The sequence below is a fragment of the Mchenga conophoros genome, linkage group LG4, assembly GCF_057382185.1.
Source record: "Mchenga conophoros isolate Kocher_MC1m ecotype Shallow Benthic linkage group LG4, M_conophoros_male_GT1.1, whole genome shotgun sequence".
Lineage (NCBI taxonomy): Eukaryota > Metazoa > Chordata > Actinopteri > Cichliformes > Cichlidae > Mchenga > Mchenga conophoros.
In genome coordinates, this window is record NC_140529.1 from 25,181,467 (window position 1) to 25,204,677 (window position 23,211).

General features: G+C 39.5%; 2 protein-coding genes across 2 annotated transcripts in view; one reads left to right on the forward strand and one right to left on the reverse strand.

Annotated features, from left to right (window-relative positions):
- Positions 1 to 10,384, reverse strand: part of prkar1b (protein kinase, cAMP-dependent, regulatory, type I, beta) — a 66,624-nt gene extending 56,240 nt beyond the window's left edge. The window contains exons 1-2 of the mRNA XM_085271229.1: positions 10,217 to 10,384; positions 8,314 to 8,501 (exon numbers count right to left, since the gene is read on the reverse strand). Of these exons, the coding sequence (XP_085127355.1) occupies positions 8,314 to 8,487 (174 nt within the window). The 5' untranslated portion in view covers positions 8,488 to 8,501; positions 10,217 to 10,384. The remainder of the gene's footprint in view (positions 1 to 8,313; positions 8,502 to 10,216) is intronic.
- A 6,480-nt stretch (positions 10,385 to 16,864) lies between these two features.
- dnaaf5 (dynein axonemal assembly factor 5) overlaps positions 16,865 to 23,211 on the forward strand; it is a 30,420-nt gene continuing 24,073 nt past the window's right edge. The window contains exons 1-6 of the mRNA XM_085271228.1: positions 16,865 to 17,438; positions 18,130 to 18,314; positions 18,454 to 18,578; positions 19,892 to 20,010; positions 21,475 to 21,707; positions 22,032 to 22,256. Of these exons, the coding sequence (XP_085127354.1) occupies positions 16,874 to 17,438; positions 18,130 to 18,314; positions 18,454 to 18,578; positions 19,892 to 20,010; positions 21,475 to 21,707; positions 22,032 to 22,256 (1,452 nt within the window). The 5' untranslated portion in view covers positions 16,865 to 16,873. The remainder of the gene's footprint in view (positions 17,439 to 18,129; positions 18,315 to 18,453; positions 18,579 to 19,891; positions 20,011 to 21,474; positions 21,708 to 22,031; positions 22,257 to 23,211) is intronic.

Genomic DNA, 23,211 nt, shown 5'->3' on the forward strand with positions numbered 1-23,211 from the left:
ACTATGCAGCTTAAGTCCAAATTAAAAACTGGATCTTTTGCAGCTAAAACTCCAGTCAATTGACAAAAAATTGAGATACATATATTTTTGATTGAATTTAATTGACTTTCTTTGGGGGAAAAAACAATATCCTGAGTAATGATAGCCATTTTTAGTGATAGCAAAGAAATGACTGCTTCACAAGTCATATTTCTAAATGTAACATTGACTAACTACTGAAATAAGCATGTAAGCCTTGTGAAAATAACGTCTTTCACAGAAAGAGGAAAAGTGGTAGAGGAAAAGTGAAGGTGAAAGGCCAGTAAAAGAAGACAAAGAAGGACCATCATAAAGTGAGGGCTGGGGGTCCGACTTACCTGTCAGGGACCAGGGTGAGGTAGATAGGAGGAGGTTTAAGTCCAGGTGAGTGCACGAAAGCTAGACTGATCTGACAGAGTACCGTCCATTTAACATAGTGGTGACAAATGAACACAGAAGCTGGAGGTACTAATTACGCCTATGATGGAAAACTTTAGAACTTCTTGACACACATGGCACATAGTATTGTTTGTGATGCTGAAATGGATTGAACTTTCTAGGCTGGTTGAACTTTGTATCCATCCAATATCAAGTGAATACAGGAACAGTATCGCCAATATTAATACTCTACTTTTACTTTCCATAAAACTAGTTAACACAAAAAAAACACAACTTTTAGATTTTTAGGTATTTTGAAACTGGGCTTTTGCGCTAGTATAGATCTGGTATCAATCAAATATCAGTGTTGGTATTGGTATTATCAATACTTAGTTTGATCCACCCACTTCTAGTGCAATCAAACTTAATTACACAAATGGAGACTGATCTTAAAAAGAATATAATGACGGCAGGGGCAAAGTAAAAGAAACAAAAAGGAAAGCAGATGATAGGGTAGATGATCCAAAGCTACTCATAATACTCCTCTAAATGTTTTCAGCAGACTCAACAAACAGTCAAACCCTTCTGACGAATTGTCAATCAGAGCCCTTCGAAGGGACTGGTGGAGTTGTTATGATAGGTTCTGGTGACAGCTGAATAGCCTTCTCATTTTACATAGGAAGGGGAGACAGCAACTGATTGACTGATCCAATGACAGAGAGTGAGGAACTCTCTCTCATAATGCAAACGGAAGGAGATGTGGCACGTTTGTTTTACTTGACATATGACGACGACGCAATGAAAAATCATCGCAACACTAGCCCCTTTGCAAAGAGATACAAATATCACATTACTTCTCAATCCAGAATCAGCTTCTGTTGCTAAAAGAAAAGATTTTTGTTTTAATGCATGTTTCAAAGCTTATATTAACACAGCCAAAAACAGCTCAAATCAAAAACACATAAATTTAATGCCTAAAAGGCCTGTGTTTAATTTACATTTACAAGTTAGAAGCCCTAAGATCCAAAGAAACAATTACGCCTGGAGGCTAGTTAAAACTGAATGAATCAGATCTCCTACTGTTGAACAAACACTAACATCACGATATGCAGTCCAAGCTGCAAGAGAGAGCTTGTCAGACGTGTGAAGAGAGATTCACTGGGAAGGACGACCACAATCATGATCTAACCAGGAGGGAACTCAAGAAAGGAAGGGATGAAGTTAGCTGGTTAGCTGCAACTACACTTTTAAAATAGGGGCAAGTTGTCCACGCTTAGATCAAACATGGATGATGTTGTTCTCTCATTGCGATGAGATTAAAAAACAAAAGTTAATTTAATTAATAAATATAGTGGGTTAATATACCTAAATTTATTGTTATTTCAATGAGTCCTCTGCAGGGTTACCAAGAGTAGATGTCTGATGATACAAGACAGAAGAAAAGTAGAAAAAAAATCAAATAATGAGGGGCAACAGGGACAGGAGAACCCTTTAAAACGACAGTGTGCGACAAACATATTTGTCACATTTAAATTTTTCAGATTATTAAACAAATTTTAATATTACACAGAGATAAGGCGAATGAATACAAAACACTATTTTAAAATCAGTGTTTATTTCATTAAGGGGAAAAAAAAAGGTATCCAAACCTACCCAGCCCTAACTGATTGTGCCACCCTTGGCAGCAAGAACTGCACTCAAGTATTTAACAATAACTGGTAATTAACGTGTCACATCACTGTGGAGGAATTTTGAGCCCGCTATTCTGCTGCAAAAACTTGACTAGAACACTTTGTTTTTTCTGAGCTGTTAAAAGATGGACTTGCTGGGGTGTTTCTGATCATTTTCCTGCAGAGTGTGCTTGAGCTTCAGGGCATGAACTGATGTCCAAACATTCTTCTTCTGGATTTTCTGGTAGAGGGCAGAATTCGTAGGTTTTCATAGCTTTTATCCCTTAATAAGCTTTTTATCCCATCATTTAAAAACTGTATTTTGTATTAACTTGTGTTATCTTTGTCTAATGTTAAAATTTGTTTACTGATCTGAAACGTAAGTCTGAAAAATATGTCAAAAATAATGAACCAGGAGGTCAAATACTTTTTCGTAGAAATGCATGATGAGTCATTCTGACAACAAGATTTACCACAAAAACAACAACAAAGAGGTAAACATAATCAGACAGAAGCTGAGACAAGTTATGAGTCAGATCACTCAAAAAAAAAAAAAAAATAGCATTGGTATGTAGTGTGGAGTTTGTCAACTATTTTTCCTATTTCAAAATAAATGTGATGAATGTTCAAATTGCTCAGAATAACCCAAAAGTCTTCAATAACAGCAGCTGGGCATATCTAACCATACCCAAACAAGCTATTAATGGAAAGATTCCACAAATGTTCTGCAATTAACAGGCACTGCAATGAACAAATATATAATAACAATAAAAATGAACCACAACAAGGAAACTGCTATAAGATGTGAAAATAAGAGTTAACAGAACAGTGCTAAGGCATGAGTGATTGCCAGACATACAGATGGAGTCGAGGAGTCACGGCTGGCGTTGTGCTGAACATTTAGTTGCCAGCACAGGTGGCATGTTATGTAAAGATCAAAGCACTGACTCCTACATGGCTGCAGCAAGAACTGCACAAGTATGAGTGAGACACAACCTAAGTCATCAAATATGTTCTCATGGAAAGTAAAGGAGAAAGAGTGAAGCTATCCAGGTGTTCCATATTGGATGTTTGTTAAACAAAACCAGCAACAGCAGTTGCACCAAAAATGCCAAAAAACAAAAAAACACTATTAAGCTAAGTGAAGATGCAACATAACAAATTCAATAAAACATCTGTGCTTCCAGCTGCCCGTTTCATTCTAAGTGATAAATTCACACTAACACATTATCTCCTGGCACTATTATAAAGTGCTGCTTTCAGACAGACCTGCAACCTGGGAGACTCATGAGATTTCTAGGTTAGTCCAGCATTCATTTAACCATCTAAAATAGACTTCTCTATGGGTTCTCAAAGGACAATCAGCCCATTGTATTAGAAAGTAATTATTTTTAATCACTGTTTGGGAGCCCTAATGTCAAAAGACTGGTAATCTTATAATAGCTTTCTGTGTTAACAAGAAACAACTCTAACCTATTTCTGTTAAATAACAGGGGGGGGGAAATGTCAGCTAACGTGGCATGGAAATAATCTTTTGTCTTTTTGTACTATGTGCCAAAATTAGCTGATCTCATAGAGATGGCAGATGAGAACACCATCCAAAGCTACTATTGTAGAGATCAAAGGCATCATTACCATACATAAATAGACAGGATGAAAGGGAGAGAGATGGCTGTTATTTCCACATTCACAATGTCAGCTGTGAACAAAAGATGTGTTATTACCTCAAAACAAAAGTCAGAAACAAACTTGTCAGACTAATGATTTTGTGTGATTCTCAAAGAAAGAAAGAAAGAAAGAAAGAAAGAAAGAAAGAAAGAAAGAAAGAAAGAAAGAAAGAAAGAAAGAAAGAAAGAAAGAAAGAAAGAAAGAAAGAAAGAAAGAAAGAAAACAACACCAAAGAAGAAGAGAGGAGAGTAGATAACAGAGAAAAGATTTTCCAGATAAGATTGCTGTGCTGTATGAAACTGATCCTCTGCAGATATGAGGTTAGGTCTGACGAGGTCTGGAAAAAGAGGAGAATGAATACCCCAGTGATCTAATTGGCACAGAGACAAGAAGAAAAAAAAAGTGGACACATTAGAGGACAAAGGGGATAAACTTGTGAATAAAAGAGCTTATTGAACACAGGATCGACTACAGTCCTTCTCTCCACTATTGTTGCCTAGGTTACCGCCTCTAGTGGGCGAGCAGTGCTGACAAACTGGTGGTGAGAGAAGACAAAGAAACACGCAATCAGGGAGGCTGAAATATACCAAAAGATGGCATGGCAAGGTTGTTTTTTTTCTATTATCTGTAGCAAAAGCATTCGGCTCTAAAAGGCTGCCTGATCCACCAGACACTGCAGGTGGTGAAAAATACAGAAATATTTCAATTTCTGTATTTGTTTAGCTTTTAAAATATTCTACCTCTGTTTGTGGCCTTCTGCTGTGAAAAATGTCCACTTTGAAACATGAAGATGAATATTTTTTAGCAAACATAGAAAGGCAGCCCTAAATTCCGATTAAATGGATATGGCTTGTTGAATGAAATACTGTCCTCAAAGTTACAGTGGGCAAGAAGAAAAGAAACACAATAAGCCTCTCAGATAACTGGGTCACCAAAACATGGCCTGTTTCAGTTCCACAAATGACTGACCTCACAGCACAAGCACAGATTTGGATGGCTTGACTGGAACCATGTTGGGCAACTGTCAGCGAAAGAGGACTGCAAGTCTGCAGTTTTTTTGTTTATTCGAACCACTTGTTTACACCGAGTGATTTCACAGACCAACATTCAACAACATAACAATTCAACTACTGCAGCTAGAGCAATAAAATATATGCTTGTTACCGTACAAAGATGCTTTTTTGACCTTGCACACAGTTACACAATGATAACCAATGATCACAGGGCCATGTCCTTGTAATTGCCACACAGGAACCTCACAAACACAATCTAAAATTTAAAGTTCACATTGACAGAAAACATTTATGTAAAAGACATGTAAAAATCACTGGTATCTTCTTGATTTTGAGGCACTTTTCCTTTTTCCTCAAAAAATTAAACCGTCTGTCATGTGAAGAGAAATTAAATATTGTTTTTTTGTTTTACAATCATTTGAACAGTCAGGCTATTGTGCTTTTAATTATAATATCGGATGTTTGCTGCAGAAAACACTTGGTCTGCAGTGGGGAGGACTGAACAGTGGGAAATTTCTACTCCCTTATATTATAATAAAAGTCCAAAGATGGTTGCAAGTTGGTCAAGTGCTGCATGTAACCCACAGCTCTGACAATACTGTTTCAACTGCGAATGCCCTCAAAGTTAAACTTTGTCGATCAAGTTTGTAATTACATGCAATCTGTTTCTGATGATAAAGCAATTACCTGTGATAAAACATCGAAAACCACATATGTTGCTGTGTGCATAGAAAGAAATTCACACTTAACAGAAATTCACATTTAACTATTACAGTTGTGCTCTGCTGCCTTCCCGTTCTACAGAAATATAACCAGATTACAACCAGCTGGCAGGCTGCTGAGTCATGTTGTACTCATTGATAAAAATGGCAACATGTTGATAGTCAGTCTGCATTTATAAATTAGATAATAATTATTTGCAAATCTCGGACCGTCCCTCTGAAGATGATAGCAGCCAACCCAAGTCAGACTGTGATTGTTTGCAGAAAGGTTGCCTCCTATCAAGCAACCTGTACAATCGCTTTGTGATCACTCAAGCAATGAGCAACCATTTACTTACCACAGGTTGCAATCAGTCCCAGAATGTATAATATAATCACCAAGCAACCACCAATTTTTCTGCTAACGCAAGGAGGTTGCTATCCTATTTTTACTTTTGGGACTCAGCACAGAGCTTGCTCAGTATTACAAGGTAGCTTTGTCAAGTTAAGTGTGCCCAGTGTTTGATGGCTTTTTGTTGAGCCAATTCGATAGTTCCCCAACTAGCATCATCTCAGGATAATTGAACAAGAAGGCTCATCTCATACACTTAATATCCCCAGAGTATTTTAATTTAATTAAGAAAACGTATTTTCATTCAAAATATTTCAATATTATGCTGTATATATTTCTTACCCACACCCCTACTTATTATAAAGACTTTTGATGGATATGTACTGCATAGTTCAATTCAATTCAATTTTATTTATATAGCGCCAAATCACAACAACAGCCGCCTCAAGGCTCCTGTCATTCACAATGACTGTATACATTTATACAGTCCTGCATGTTGCATGCATTTACTCCATCCAGCCACTTTTACAGCTTGTATTAATTATATCCTCTTTTCTATGCTCACTATTTAGGTATTACAATAATTCTCTTTCATATTTCTTTCCCTCTAAGAAGAATAGCACTTTAGATCACATACTTATTAATGATGTAAAACATGTACAAAACACTCATGTCAAATGTATCCCTATTTCTTACACACTGTGCAGTATGTCTTTTCTTAACATGATAGGTTGTTATTGTAATGGGATACACACAAGGTGACGCACAAACAGCTTGTTTCTGCTGAGCTCTATCACATTGATTTGTATTCATGCTGCCTCTCTGGCTATGCAGCATTACAGTCCCCATCAACACCAGCAGCAGCTCTAATATCAACAGTGTTCTCGTTTTGACTCTAACGCTGCTTGACCTCAACTTGCTGCTCTTTGTTCTTAAGACGCAAATACACCAACAATTTCAGGACATACAAGCTAAAGAGCCCTGCTTGACCTTGAACTTTGTCATTGTTGTTGATTCAGTCCTAAAGATTAAAACTATAGTATTAAAAGAGATTTTTAAAAAACAAAAACAAGCCAGGGTAATAACCAACTGAACACAAGACATTTTCTTGAATGTGAGGGGAAATTCTTAGTCAAGCATTTAGAATTAAGTGTAATCCAGTCATTCTTACAAAGACAGTGCAAAACACACACACACAAACACACATACATACCTACAGAAGAAAGATGGATACCTTCACCCGGACATGAGCATGGTGAGAATCACTATCAGCTCTATCTGATCTCTCTTCGCGATAACTTCTCTTGTTGGAAATGCATTTCTAAAGCAAAGCCCTCCTGAGACCACGATTAATAGCCTTCAGTCCCAAATAACACATCTTAATGAACCACTTGTAAGAGTAAAGCCCATTGTTCAAACACACAAATCCTATGATCTGCTTATGAATGAACTGCCCAAACGCACGATTCTCCGAATGATCGAAGCCAAACACCAAGAAAGTACATCCATTTAAGCTAAATGCTCCAAAATATTCCCTAGTTTGGAGAGTGCTTCATTTGCATTTGAGGTATGACACTTCAGAGAGGGTTGAAACATTTGAACTTTTTTATGTGCTTCCGTTCAGTTAATTTAACTCAACAAGCGTCTTATAAATAAAGGAAGACTTAAGGAAGCAACTTTTTTGTAAAAACATCTTACTGCTGTACTAGTGCCAGATGCATACACACACACACACACACACACACACACACACACACACACACACACACACACACACACACACACACACACACACACACACACACACACACACACTGAGTAGTCACGTTGCGTTTAAGCTACAGGGACTGAGCTACAAAGATTACCCCCTGTTTTAACCTGTTTTCTAGCTCTGATCTTTCATTTGTCTGTATTCAAAACAGCCAACTCTCCTCTAATCTTTTAATGGATGTGCCATCTCTTTTGTCTCCCTGCTCAGAGACAGACAGACAGACTGAGAGAGTGAGATGGGCAAATACAAAAAGTCTGCTGTCTGAGTCTGCAAGCGGGACACTGGGTGCTCCTCTTGCATTCCCTAATGGATTCTCCTATTATGAGATGGAAAATGAAAAGTCCAAGATAATAATTTGGGCACCGTCTGTTTTTAATGCTCTAACTAACTGGGATGGTACTGACGTATTCATACAGTAGTACAAACGTTGGGTGAGCAGATGTAATGTAACAAATTAGGAGGCCAAAAAAGAAGGTGTATTTTCCTCACAAACACATACAATACCAGCAAGTTACAGAAGATGTTGATTTCAAAAAGAATTCCACCTTATGTGATTCAGCTTAAGACTACTTCATTCAAACCAGCCACATTACTATCATTATTATCCACAAATAGAGTTACACTGCAGGAAAAGTGCATGTCACGTAATACAATCACAATTAACCCAAAGTCACCCCATTAAAAAAAAAAACAGTTTCCACACATTAGACACAGAGACTCTCAAAACTTTGTCATCACCAACCTTCTCCAGCTTTTCAAAATGCTCCCGCAGGAACTTCATAGGACGCTCAGGCTTAGCGATGCAGAGGTTCACAATGCACTCTTTGAGGATCTGCTGGATGTTGTGCTTCTGCACGAAAATTTCACAGCCCTTCAAACTTTCGTCTTCTTCCAGAGTGGAGGAGGAGGTGGCCATCTTATCTTTTATCTCTGTGGCAGTGGGAGAGAAACAGGGTGGACCATGAGAGGAGGGCAGGGAAGCCAGAGGAGGATAGCAGGGAGAACAATGTAGCGGGGGGGAGAGCAGAAAAATAGAAGGAGGGGCAAAATGAGGAGTGTATAATGAGATATGACGGACACAGGGGAGAGATTTGGAGGGGGAATAGATCGTGGGAAGCAGGTGACTTAAAATTTCACCAGTTTTTTTTTATACTTCTTGCACAAAAAGGCAACCCTGCGAGCAAGGTATGACGTTTTGTGACAACAGAGGCTGTTGCCAGTTTATTCCCTTTACTAAACAAAATATAAGTATAAATAACAAAGCAAATCTATAAGTTGTAGAACTAGGTAGAATGTTTTAATTTAGAAGATTGCCCAAAATAGACAATCTGATCTTGTTATTACTGCCACTAACAATTTTCAAGTGTTTGTCCTAAAAATATACATTTGTGTTTAGAATATAAAGTTACAGATTCTAAAGATAGAGGATATTATCATCTGCTTCTAGATGGTTGAAAAGAAGTGTAACTCTTGTGTCTGTTTGTTAGAAGATCTTGATTAATCAGACCGTGCTTTATCTTAAAGACCTCATAGTACTATATCACCCCTACAGAGCAGTTTGCTGGAATAGGCCTAGGTTGCTGGGGGCTAGGGGCAATGATTCACTAAGCATTTTTTCTTCCCTCACCACTATGTGTTTATACACAACTTTGTATGTAACCATTATTATTATTATTACACTCTTCCACGGTGTTTTTTTTCCTGACTTCTTCTCCTTGCCCACAACTGGTTATAGCAGATGGCTGTCCCTCTCTGACTCCAGTTCTGCTAGAAGTTTCTCCCTGTTAAAAGGAAGTTTTTCCTTCCCACTGTCGCCCAATGTTTGATCATGGGGTGGGGGGCATATAACTGTTGGGGTTTCCTCTCTAACATTGCAGGGTCTTTACTTTGCAATATAAAGTGCTTTGAGGCAACTGTTGTTGTGATTTGGTGCTATATAAATAAAGTTCAATTGAAATCAATGTAATTGAAACCGATAAAAAAAAAGTTAATGTAAACACATCTAACAGAACTTAACTTACTATCAATGGAGGTCCACTGGAACACGGCCTATTTTTCGTGGCGGATAAACATGACTGAACATTGAAATACTGGAAAGTAGTGCCTTTATTTGTGAAACTAAATACTTCAGCAGGTGGAGGCAATGGTAATTATATAACAACACATGACTACTAACAAATGCTAGTAGCCTATGTCTGATTGCAGATAATTGTGCAATACGTCTCAAATCAAGACAGGAAGCTGGGCAGGTGTAGCTAGCTAACAGTTAACTACCCTGAATCACTTCCTCAAAGGGAAATCACGTTAACCGTATCGTTATTTCTGCATAATAAACCAGACTCGAGCATGACTTTGAGGGTGACATCAGGCTGCAGCTTCATTCACAACAAATACACCAGCAGCGATGTCCACACGGAACAATTTTAACTGTGTAAACTGTGGCGCTTGTGATGAAACCGAACACCTGCTCGTCTGCATTCAATACACAGCTAACACAGCCAGAGTTGCTAACCTTACAATGACAACCAAACCACAACGAAGGGGGAATTACGGCGACAGCATAAAGCATCACGAGCCCGGTCTAAAACCACCCCACCGCTATTTCGTAGACACGGTTCAGTCCTTGCTCGCGCTCGTGTCCCTACCGTTATTTGTGGAGGATGTGGAGGAAAAAACACCTCGCTGGTTGGTAAGAGATTGATGAGGTGCCTTTCGTTAGCTGGGATGCTGCTGTTGCTGCCTCTGCCTCACCGCTACCTCTCGCTCGCTCTGCGTCAGTCTCGATGACGTCAATCTGTCATCTCCTCGACCGCAGCGGCGCTCTCTCGAGGCCAGCGAGCACGCGGCAGCGCATTTACAGATTAAACACCCTTAGAGGAAATAACCACACAAAAAAGAACTGTGCTGCTATTATTATTAGTAGTAGAAGTAGTAGTATTAGTATTACTTAGAGGCGTTCATTTCCAAGTATGAACGTCTCCATCATAGTCTTTGGGGTTACACCCTCACTGCTCTGCAGCTACAGGCCTAATATCACATTTTTATGACGTATATGCATGCTTTCCCACCACATGATTAGTCCTACGGCTAAATAACACTGGATTTAAAGCCTCAGAAACCATTCTAATCTAAAACTGAGACACTAGTCTCTGTGCCCAACCCCCCAACAAATGCGACCTGGTTCTGTTATAAGTGTGTCAAAGGTTCTGCATTATGAATATTCTCATATAAAACGCCCACATTTTCTCAGACTTTTAAAAGGTCATCTCCATCATGCATTTTTGCTTGTTGTCCACCTTGTTCACCATTCTTCATTATTACTGATAATAAAATATTATCATGACATATGATTGTCATATCATTATATGATTGTGATTATATTTTTGTGATATGATTATCCTATGCACTCACAAACCCGCAGTACTGATAATACCTTGCTTTTACTTGTTTATATTATCTATTGTGTTGGGGCGGTTTTGTTAAACACATAGGTAATTAATTACCTCACTCCACCTCTCTCTGTGTCTTTCCTTTGTCATGTCTCTTGACATTTGACTCCAGTGTACACAAGCACTACACAAATAGCTTTCTAATTATCAGCAGTTCTGGTCTGAAGTTTACATAAACTCATTATGGGCATGAATGTCATGGTAATTTGGGATTTTGATCTGTTCTTTTTCAGGGTGGAATGACTGGACATTATACATCTCTAATGACTGAAGAGAACAAGAACTGGGTGCACAAGTTTAATTTGAGGTTTGTTTGTTTTTTAAATCCACAAAAAGTATACATAAAGGCTCAAATATATACATACAGTGGGGCAAAAAGGTATTTAGTCAGCCACCGATTGTGCAAGTTCCCCCACCTAAAATGATGACAGGGGTCAGTAATTTGCACCAGAGGTACACTTCAACTGTGAGAGACAGAATGTGAAAAAAAAAAAAAAAAAATCCATGAATCCACATGGTAGGATTTGTAAAGAATTTATTCGTAAATCAGGGTGGAAAATAAGTATTTGGTCAATAACAAAAATACAACTCAATACTTTGTAACATAACCTTTGTTGGCAATAACAGAGGTCAAACGTTTACTATAGGTCTTTACCAGGTTTGCACACACAGTAGCTGGTATTTTGGCCCATTCCTCCATGCAGATCTTCTCGAGAGCAGTGATGTTTTGGGGCTGTCGCCGAGCAACACGGACTTTCAACTCCCGCCACAGATTTTCTATGGGGTTGAGGTCTGGAGACTGGCTAGGCCACTCCAGGACTTTCAAATGCTTCTTACGGAGCCACTCCTTTGTTGCCCGGGCGGTGTGTTTTGGATCATTGTCATGTTGGAAGACCCAGCCTCGTTTCATCTTCAAAGTTCTCACTGATGGAAGGAGGTTTTGGCTCAAAATCTCACGATACATGGCCCCATTCATTCTGTCCTTAACACGGATCAGTCGTCCTGTCCCCTTGGCAGAAAAACAGCCCCATAGCATGATGTTTCCACCCCCATGCTTCACAGTAGGTATGGTGTTCTTGGGATGCAACTCAGTATTCTTCTTCCTCCAAACACGACGAGTTGAGTTTATACCAAAAAGTTCTACTTTGGTTTCATCTGACCACATGACATTCTCCCAATCCTCTGCTGTATCATCCATGTGCTCTCTGGCAAACTTCAGACGGGCCTGGACATGCACTGGCTTCAGCAGCGGAACACGTCTGGCACTGCGGGATTTGATTCCCTGCCGTTGTAGTGTGTTACTGATGGTGACCTTTGTTACTTTGGTCCCAGCTCTCTGCAGGTCATTCACCAGGTCCCCCCGTGTGGTTCTGGGATCTTTGCTCACCGTTCTCATGATCATTTTGACCCCACGGGATGAGATCTTGCGTGGAGCCCCAGATCGAGGGAGATTATCAGTGGTCTTGTATGTCTTCCATTTTCTGATGATTGCTCCCACAGTTGATTTTTTTCACACCAAGCTGCTTGCCTATTGCAGATTCACTCTTCCCAGTCTGGTGCAGGTCTACAATACTTTTCCTGGTGTCCTTCGAAAGCTCTTTGGTCTTGGTCATGGTGGAGTTTGGAGTCTGACTGTTTGAGGCTGTGGACAGGTGTCTTTTATACAGATGATGAGTTCAAACAGGTGCCATTCATACAGGTAATGAGTGGGGGACAGAAAAGCTTCTTACAGAAGACGTTACAGGTCTGTGAGAGCCAGAGATTTTCCTTGTTTGAGCTGACCAAATACTTATTTTCCACCCTGATTTACGAATAAATTCTTTACAAATCCTACCATGTGAATTCATGGATTTTTTTTTCACATTCTGTCTCTCACAGTTGAAGTGTACCTCTGGTGCAAATTACTGACCTCTGTCATCATTTTAAGTGGGGGAACTTGCACAATCGGTGGCTGACTAAATACTTTTTTGCCCCACTGTACACCTACTTAAATTGTTCAATATGTGTAAATTGTCCTTCCTTGTGAAGTAAGAATCCTATACTTCTTGTTGATCATAATTGACTGAAGTGAATTGAAGTGGTCATTTCTCTGGGCAGAAATCTGTGCCATCAGAAACTGAATTTGAATAAGTTCAATTTGAATTTGAATTGCTCAGATTGAATCTGAATTGTAACTTGAATAAATGCTTTTGAAAACTGAATTTGAATTAGTCTAAATTGAAATTGAATTTATATTTTGAAAATGAATTGATTTGCTTTGAAACTGAATTTTATCCTTTAAAAATTCAGCTCTCGAATAATTTCAGTTTCACTTCTCACCATTCAGTTTCAGTTCTACAATTCAATTTCAGTTCCAAAATTCAGTTTTTTGGAACTTACATCCGGTTCCGGTTCAAGCGCAGATTAATAGAACTACGTTTTACTAGCGGACAGAAAGTGTTACTGACGGGAATCTACAGCATGTTGAGCTGAATTAAGACTTCAGAAGTCATTCGTCATGTCGAATGACCAGCGGATAAACTCTCAGGTTGGTAATAAATGTATTACATGTATAAGAACAAGCGTCATGTTAACAAATGATAGCCATAAGGTAACTTTTGTGCTTATTGTAGCTGTTAGCTAAAAACGCTAATTTAGCGTAGTTTGCCCTGAATTCAGCTTTGACAAACAAATATGATCGACTGTTTCTAGTAGAATTCCAAGGTTGTCATCTTGGACCCTCTCAGAGTACCCCCTCTGTATGCTTGCAGAGACCCCTACAGTAGGGAAACATGCAAAACAGTGTCCAAACCTTTGTATTTTAGCTTTATTTATGTCTTGCACAGCATCCCAACTCTGTAGCTAACTTGATAACTTTAGCTAAAGTGAATAGTTAGTCTAATTCATTAGTGCAGCATTACTGGATCACCTCTGTTTGAAGTGATATACAACTATCACTGTGTTTAACTACCATAATAATTCTTAGGGTACTGAATGCATGCTTAATTTGATTTTTTTTTTTAAAAGCATACTGCTCCATTAATATGTTTGACAGGCTGAAGTTGTCGGGTCACCTCCTAAATCGACCATCTTTTACAGGTGTTTTGTGCCAGAAATGGAGTGTCCACTGAAGACACTGAATCTCTATGCCTTGCCATTGATCCGTATTGTGCCTTCATCTAGACAAGAGACATTAACTTAACCACTCTCATATGCTCTGTACCTACATCACCTTCCCTGACAGTTGTAGCTTGGCTCATCTGAGGGTGAAATTATAAGAATGTGTTATTTTGCAAAGTGCTCTCTCGGGTTCCTAAATAAAATATGGCATTGAGGTCATTTCTTTTGAATTAATCCCTTCTTCTGAAATATAAGAACGTCTCCTGGTTTTAATGGCACTTTGGATTTCTTTACTTTCTGTTCCACTTCCAAACCCAAATAGATCCTGACAAGCTGACACAGTAACATGGAAGAGGGAAAGACGTTGGAAAGGACTACTACAAATAAACCTAATGCCTAACAATGAAAAGTGTAAAATAAGAACAATAATAATAATAAAGATAAAAGATGAAGTAACAAGTTTTTTGTTTATTCCAAATGATCATCCAGATGTCTGTGACATGTGATGACAAACACCATAATGGAAGGCCTTAGTCATCACATGCTTAAACTCATCATATATTTTTGCACATGCTGAACAGGCAGTCAGACATGCTGTAACTGTGTGGTAGAAAACAGCATGAACACCATACGGCAGGGGTCTCAAACTCCAGTCCTCGAGGGCATGGAAAAGTTGCATGACACCGACCCTCGAGGACTGGAGTTTGAGACCCCTGTCATATGGAATATGACAGGTGTGGTTGAACTGCATGAAGACTCTGAAGTTTCTCTTCTCTTCTGGCAGGACAAGAATGTGGCCTTGTCCTGTGAGCCACTGTAAGGATGTACTTAGAGTAGAACTGGACTGTCACTGGCCTCAGGCTCTTCACCCTTTTTAAAAGACAAAGCAGTCATTTAGATAAAATATTAGATATTGTTTACCTGTAAATGCACAAAGAGAATTTAGAAATGTAATTATTGTCAAGAGTGAACAAGCACTGATAGTGTAATCTACAGCTGTGGCCAAACGTTTAGAGAATGAGAAGTGTTGTTTGCTTATTTACAAAGTTTGCTGTTTCAGTGATAGTTGTATATCATATTATATCACTTCAAACAGAGGTGACCCAGTAATGCTGCACTAATGAATTAGACTAACTATTCACTTTAGCTAAAGTTATTAAGTTAGCTAAAGTTATTAAGTTAGCTACAGAGTTGGGATGCTGTGTAAGACATAAATAAAGCTAAAATACAAAGGTTTGGACACCGTTTTGCATGTTTCCCTACTGTAGGGGTCTCTGCAAGCATACAGAGGGGGTACTCTGAGAGGGTCCAAGATGACAACCTTGGAATTCTACTAGAAACAGTCGATCATATTTGTTTGTCAAAGCTGAATTCAGGGCAAACTACGCTAAATTAGCGTTTTTAGCTAACAGCTACAATAAGCACAAAAGTTACCTTATGGCTATCATTTGTTAACATGACGCTTGTTCTTATACATGTAATACATTTATTACCAACCTGAGAGTTTATCCGCTGGTCATTCGACATGACGAATGACTTCTGAAGTCTTAATTCAGCTCAACATGCTGTAGATTCCCGTCAGTAACACTTTCTGTCCGCTAGTAAAACGTAGTTCTATTAATCTGCGCTTGAACCGGAACCGGATGTAAGTTCCAAAAAACTGAATTTTGGAACTGAAATTGAATTGTAGAACTGAAACTGAATGGTGAGAAGTGAAACTGAAATTATTCGAGAGCTGAATTTTTAAAGGATAAAATGCAGTTTCAAAGCAAATCAATTCATTTTCAAAATATAAAATGCAATTTCAATTTAGTGATGATCATTTTCAAACCATAAATTCAATTTCAAATTAGACTAATTCAAATTCAGTTTTCAAAAGCATTTATTCAAGTTACAATTCAGATTCAATCTGAGCAATTCAAATTCAAATTGAACTTATTCAAATTCAGTTTCTGATGGCACAGATTTCTGCCCATAGTTGTTTAGATTTGGCTCCAAGAGACCTTCCCAACTTGTGCAAATCTACAATTCTTCTTAGATCTTCACTGAGTTCTGTGGATTTTCCCGTTGTTTTGAGTGTTGGTCAGAGAAATAAGCAGTCCATCATGATCACTGATGAGAAGTTAATAGACTTTGGCCATGTCAAATTAAAGACACAGTACTTTCAGCACCACTTATCAAGTGTATGTATTTGAGCTTGTATGTATACTTTTGAACCTGCATGGATTAGAGAAAATCCTAAATAAATGTATACTGTATTGGATTCCAACACTGAAAAACAAACAGTTTAAGGAAGTCATTAAAATCTCCAAATAGCCATGAGATTTATGGCCATGATGAGTGTCTGACCGCAATTGTAAGTTTAATTGTAAGCCAAACCTGGCTAATTTACAGAATATACAGTTTGTATAGCTGGGAGACTTCAAATAAAATCATTGTGTATGTCATTTTCATTCTGTTTTGGCAATTTGGTGAACTTTTAATTGGGGGGGGGGGGGGGTGTGTTTGTGTGTGTGTGTGTGTGTGTTTTAGTGGTTTTTTTTATTATTATTATTATTATTTTATTGATTTCTATTTTTTGTTCTTTAATTTGTGTTTGTATTGGAACATCTCTTCTGTCTGCTGTAATAATATATGAAAACATCTGAATAGCCCTAGATGCCACCATGATAGTCTTGTGTTTGCGAATGTAAATAAAGTTTCATATTTTTGAATCTGAAACTATCGTAAAGCAGTCGTTTGTTTGTCGTGCGAATGCCGGTTGCCATAACGACAGCCAAGATGGCGGCGATGGCGACTGGAGACGAGCATGCTTCCTCTGAAGTTTTGAGAGGACTCGCCCGACATTTAAATTGTCTGAACGAAGACAACAAGGCGACAAGAAAAAGAGCTCTGGAGGCGATCAAGAAGGAGACGGTTGATAAAGGACTGTCCAGCAGCGCCTTACAGGAAGTCTTTTCTTCCCTCATCAAGCCTCTCCTTAAATGCCTGTCAGACCCAATGGAAAGATGCAGAGAAACTACTATAGCGGTTTTGACAGAGTTTATCCGATGTGTCCCGAAGCCGGAGGAATCGCTGCCTTATCTCATGCCCTGCTTGGCTCAGCGATTTGGGGAGAAGGAGATCCTGGAGCCGGCGGAGGAACTTCGCCTGTCGGCCGTGGAAATGCTAACTCTAATAGTGGAAGTGTGCGGGAAGAATTTAGCACCCTATCTGAGCGAAGTGATCAACATACTGCAGAGAACCATCGTAGACCCTTTCCCCGATGTTAAACGTGAAAGCTGCAAGTGCACCGTGAACTTTGCGAAGTGTGTGCCAGGTTGGTGAATGGGTTTTGTTGTGGCTGTGGAGAAAGCTGGTTACCATGGTTTCGAAGCACGCAGACATGTTTGGGGCCCAACAGCTCTCTTTCCTGTACTGCGCAGGTGCCTCCGCACTTATATTAAATGGCAAGAGTGACGTTTTTGTGCTGGGCAACTAGAGCAGTCAGTAGTTGCTTGTTTTGCCTGAACAGATCCCGTAGGCACACTGACGTGTTTCACATCGTCAAATGAATGTTAATATTAGACAAAGAATACCCGAGTAAATGCACAATGCTGTTTGTAAATGATGGTTTCATTTATTAAGGGGAAAACAATTTAAACTTACCTGGCCCTGTGAGAAAAAGAATTGCTTGCTTCTGGTTAAATCATTAATTGGCTGTGATTAAGCTCAATTTTCTACCTAAATTACTTATTTTTCTTAGTAAATGAAATTATCATTTTAAAATGCACTTTCTATTTATTCAGGTTACCTTTGTCTGATATTAAAATTTGTTTGATGATCTGAAACATCCAAGTTTGACAAGTATCCAAAAAAGAGGAAATAAATCTGGATTAGTGCAAATACTTCTCACAGCACTGTACTTGGTCTGATAATGTATCATAAGTTGTGTATTATATCACTGCATGATCCAGCTTTCAGTTAGACAATTGAATGGACTGCAATCCTTTTCCCTTCTCTCTCTTCAGAGCACTTTCACATGCAAGCCGAGTGTCTCATTAAGCCCCTCATGTTGACAATTGCTCATCAGCACACTCGGGTACGGGTTTCTGTCATCGAAGCCACTGGGGCGGTCATTCAGCATGGAAGTGGGAAAAAAGTGGATGACGTGCTCTCTCACCTGGCGCAGAGACTGTTTGACGACTCACCTCAGGTTCAGTTTTTTGGAGGGAAAAACTTCCAGGAATAACATGACCATGGATTAACATTTTTGTCCTAAAACTCAAAACCATTTTGTCTATGTTTAGAAGATCCTGAATTTTGCCCCCCTATCATTCTCTCTTTGGATCCAGGTGAGAAAAGCTGTGACTGCAGTCGTCGGTGATTGGCTGTTGCACTTCAGAGACAGATATTCTTATTTTCACAAACTCATCCCTCTCCTGCTCAGCATCATCAATGATGAGATCCCAGAAATAAGGTTAAAGTCCACAGTTTTATTCTGTAGTGTAATTTCCTGTTTAGAAACTACATGACACAATTTCTTTACACAAACACAGCGGCTTTTAATTCAAACATGATGCTGAAGTGCATGTTTTCAACTTTAATTCAAGGCTTTTTAGGGGGTTAAGAATTACAGTCATTTTTATACACATTCTCCTATTTCCAATTTGATAAATTAACAAATTTTATATTTGTTTGTAATACTTGAGTGAAAATCTTTTGGAGTCACTGACTGTACACACCAAATGGACACACCAAATGCTTTGTGTCTTCCCTTGAGATATATTGTCAGACCTTTACTACAGCTATGTTCAGTTGCTGCTTGTTTGTGGGTCTCTGCATTCGTTTCTGTATTTAATAACTGAAAAAGCATGCTCTGTTGGGTTGAGATCAGGTGACCTGACTTGGTCATTGAAGAACATCCCATTTCTTTGTAGTGAGAAACTCTTAGGTTGCTTTGCAGTTTGCTTTGCAGTTTGCTTTGTTTCATCATCCATTCGCACTGCAAAGCGTTGTCTGATCAGTCTCTGAGCAGAGAGCTCTGTACACTGTAAAATACACTCTGCTACTTCTATCAGCAGTCACATGATTACTAAACACTAGTAGTCATACATGCCCATTCCACAACGCTACCTCCACTTTGTTTGACAGATTATGTGGTGTGCTTTGAATTATGTTTCTCTCCTCCTCCATACTTATCTCTTCCCATCATTCCAGTAAAAGTTAATCTGGGTTTCATGTGTCCAAATTATTATTTTCTCAGAACTGTGCGGGCCTGTTTAGATGTTTTTTTTGGAAAGGCTAATGTGGGCTTCATGCTCTTGGAACCTTAACAAGGATAGACCTTTCTCCTCAAGAGGGTTTTTGTGTTAGATGTTTTCTTAGCCAGTGAAAGAATTCTGCCATGGTGCGCTTTAGTTGACTTCTATGGCCTTTCAGCTGAACAATGTCAGTGTCATTTCTGAAGTGTTTGCCAGCTTGCTGATAATGTTTATTTTGGTTTTTCAGCCTAATGAAGAACCCCCTTCACTTGCACAAACATCATTTGTTCCTCATATTTAGAGTTCTAGTGTACAGCTGCCAAATGCAGGTTCAAGTGTGTATAAAAATGGCTGTAATTGGTTATGCAGTACTGTTTTTACACTCTTTCATTTACATATTTCATTTACATATAAACTGTCTGACTGTGGCCATATGATCCACTGGACCTAGATGTATATGAAATATAGTGCAAACAACAATGACCATACTATTATTTCTCATTTCTCATCTTTCCATTTCCTCTTTCAGACTTCTAGCCGTTGATCTGTGGAAGCAGGTAGGCGCACAGTGGGAGAAGGAGAATGAAGATGACATCAAGGACAAAATGGACTTCCTTCTCACTCCACCTCCACATTACCCATCAGAAGGTCTGAAGGTGTTGTTTCTTCCCTATGCTACAATTTTTAAGGAGTGTGGTCATCCAGTTGGGTATTTTGGTAAATAATGTAAAGAGTTCAAGCTAGAGTGAATGGTGAACTTTGACATTGACATTTTTCTCCATCTCAGTAGTTCTAAAAGCTGTTGTTGTTTGTGATCAAGGGATCTTAGTAAATAAGACAAGAATAAGCTGTGGAGTGGGTGGCATCGGTGTAATGCATCAACCTCGACTCCGCGTAGGTGGTGAGACAAGGGATTAGAAAGTTTTCTGTATATGGAGTTTTACTTTCTTGTCTAGACTCAAAGTTCTTAAAGCAGCTGCATGTCAGCGTAAAGCTAAATGTAATAGCTGCACCCTACTCCACTAAATCTTGTCTCTTTATTACAGCTGTTCATAGTTATAATGTACAGTAAGAAGAAATGATGCAGTCTATGACAGCTTTGTTGTCAAGGCAGGTACTGGCTTGGAAAGATTAGTGTTTGCCTCGGGCCTGGTAGCAATATGAACCTGAAACATGGCCACAATAGTTGGCCTGCAGTTTGCCTAGAGGGCCAGGACAAATATGTGCACAGCTCGGTTGCACAAGTCTGCATTTTTAAAAAGAAGATCCTGTACACTGCTCCACATGGGACAGTATGAATGAATACTGGTTCTGCCTGGCGACAGGAAAGGAAGAGCACGTTTCTCTCTGTCCTTCTTTCCATTTTTGTCTTGTGATCATAAATCTCCCGGGCCTCCCAGTGTGAAGAGGTCACTGTCAAACAGTGAGAGACAACCAGAAAGGGCCTTGTTTGGTCTTGTCCTGTTGTGTTTCTCTGATTTATCTCTGGCTTCCTTTAGTCCTCCCTTCCTCTCTCATTAGTGTGCCTATAGGAGAAGGGCAATAAAGTGGCAGGTTAGTGAAAAGAAAGACAAGCAAAAGTGAAATGTAGAAGGCTATATGGAAAAGTGTTAACTTTTGCTCTGACAAGCCCCTTTTGGCGGAATCTCAGTCATAAAAAGTGGTTTTGGGGGGTTTTCTAGAGAATGTGGAGCCCACTCAGCACACTTTTGAAAATATGTGAATCAGTGGCATTTCTTGTGCTGTAAATGCTCTTTTTAAGGATTCATATAGTTCATAACAATGTGCGTAACAAAATGATTTCACACGTAGACTACACATAAATTAATTAAGCATATGCAATGTACTCTGAACAGAAAATATTTTCGATTATGGGTCTTGATATCTATATTAGTGTGATATTTGAGATACTTTTGATCACAACCTAGCATCCTGGAGAGTGTTCAGTAAATTTGCAAAGCAAATCTCTCTCTATTATCTGCTATTTTCTGTTGGAACTCTCCATCTTAATGCTAAGTGAATGAGACGGAAAACATGAGTTTTTCCAAAGAAAATACAGATTACAAACAGTGGCAGAGTATGCTTAGGTGAATTTTTCAATTTCTCTTGCAGTGGAGCGTCCAGGGTTAGGCTGCAGAGAGCTGGTTGTGAGAAATCTGGGGAAGCTGGTACCGGCTATCACACACGATGTGACCGATTGGCTGGTGCCAACGCGGGTTAAGACCTCTCAGCTTCTCTCAGTGCTGCTGCTCCACGCCGAGGACCATTGCATCCAGCACCTGCCGGCCCTATTGGCGACCCTCTATCGGGCCTGCACAGATAGTGAGAGGGACGTAGTCAACAATGTGAGTAACCAGAGAAGTAGAGCACATTATACATCACTTTTTAAAAGATTTTTTTCTTTGATTGTTTTAAATGTGGAATTCAGTAAATTTCACATCTGCACATACTGTAAAATAGCACTGTTTCTTCTGAGTCAGCAGTTATTCTTCATGTCAGTCTAAACATGCTTCTATATTTGAACTGGGCCAATCAGGGCTCAAGGACTTGGGATGCACCTGTTTGCATATGAGGATTACGCTGATCTTTGATGTGTGGAAAACTCATCATCCTCGACACTCCCTCAGGTCTCTGCTCTTGACTCTCTTCCTCTCTGTTTCCACCTTCAGTGTCTGGCAGCTGCTAAACTGATAGGGACCTTTGTCCCTCCACCTGTTTTCCTCAAACTGCTGCTGGATCACGTGGCCAGCCCACACTCTTCCTCCCACCCTTGGGCCCCCCTCATGGTCCTGGCTGCCGTGCTCGGAGGATGCTCCAGGCCCCTCCTTAAACCACACATCCAGCAGGTCGCCAACGCTCTGGCCCAGCCCGATGTGTGCCAGGGATATCAACAGGTCAGCAGAGGGAAGCTCGGGTTTCGTTGTGGTTGGCCTGTTTTGAACTTATTTACCTGAGTATGAGTGTTCTTCCAGTAATGCCATGTACCTCCTGCTCGCCCACTACAAACACATTCTCTTACTGTTTTTTAGCTGATTTCCAGTATGAAGTTTACTGGTAAGGGAGGGACACGTTGAAAAAGTTAAAACATTAAAATCACACTTGTTTTGATGACAGCTTACCTTCCCTCACAGGAAGCCATGTTTTGATTTTCCCCATCCCAGCTAGTCTGTGTGCACCAGCTGTTTCTCTTAAAGTCATGTTAGATGATCTTGGCAGTGTCATAAAGGGTCATTTTCTGCTTTCTCTGTGTACCTTAGCGCTCTTATTATTGGCAGTGACTTTGCAGCAATCGTCTACTGTATATATTTCTGGTGTAATTTGTCCGTTATGGAAATAAGTTTGATGATAAGGTGAAAGTCTTCAAGGCTTTTCAATAGCTCTACTGTATGGGGTGAGTTCAGGAGGTTCACTGTGGAGGAATTCTCCAAAATGCCAAGTCTGTTAAGGTGACACTCAGGGCCACATGGTGTTTTTCAAATCTAGCATTGCACTTTGATGGCACCGCCTCTGCTCAATCGCAGCTATGAACTGTGACTGAAATACATTTGGGCTTTCTTTGTAAATAAGAGGAAAATTCCTATCGTGTGCGGAGCAGACATTTCCATGCCTCTTTTCCTCTAGCGCCAAATATGTTTCCCTTTCACAATAACAGTTGTCTGCCAGATAACTGCACGACGGGCCTACCTATATGGACCTACATGACCCCATCCCTTCTCATAGTGCCCTGCAAGAATTTCCTCCTTGAGATAATAATAACAAAAAATCACTAATTCATGTGACCCCAGGATGACTGCTGTGACCCCTCTGAGCAGGCAAGGCAACGCAAAGGCTTTGGTTTTTTGTTTTTGT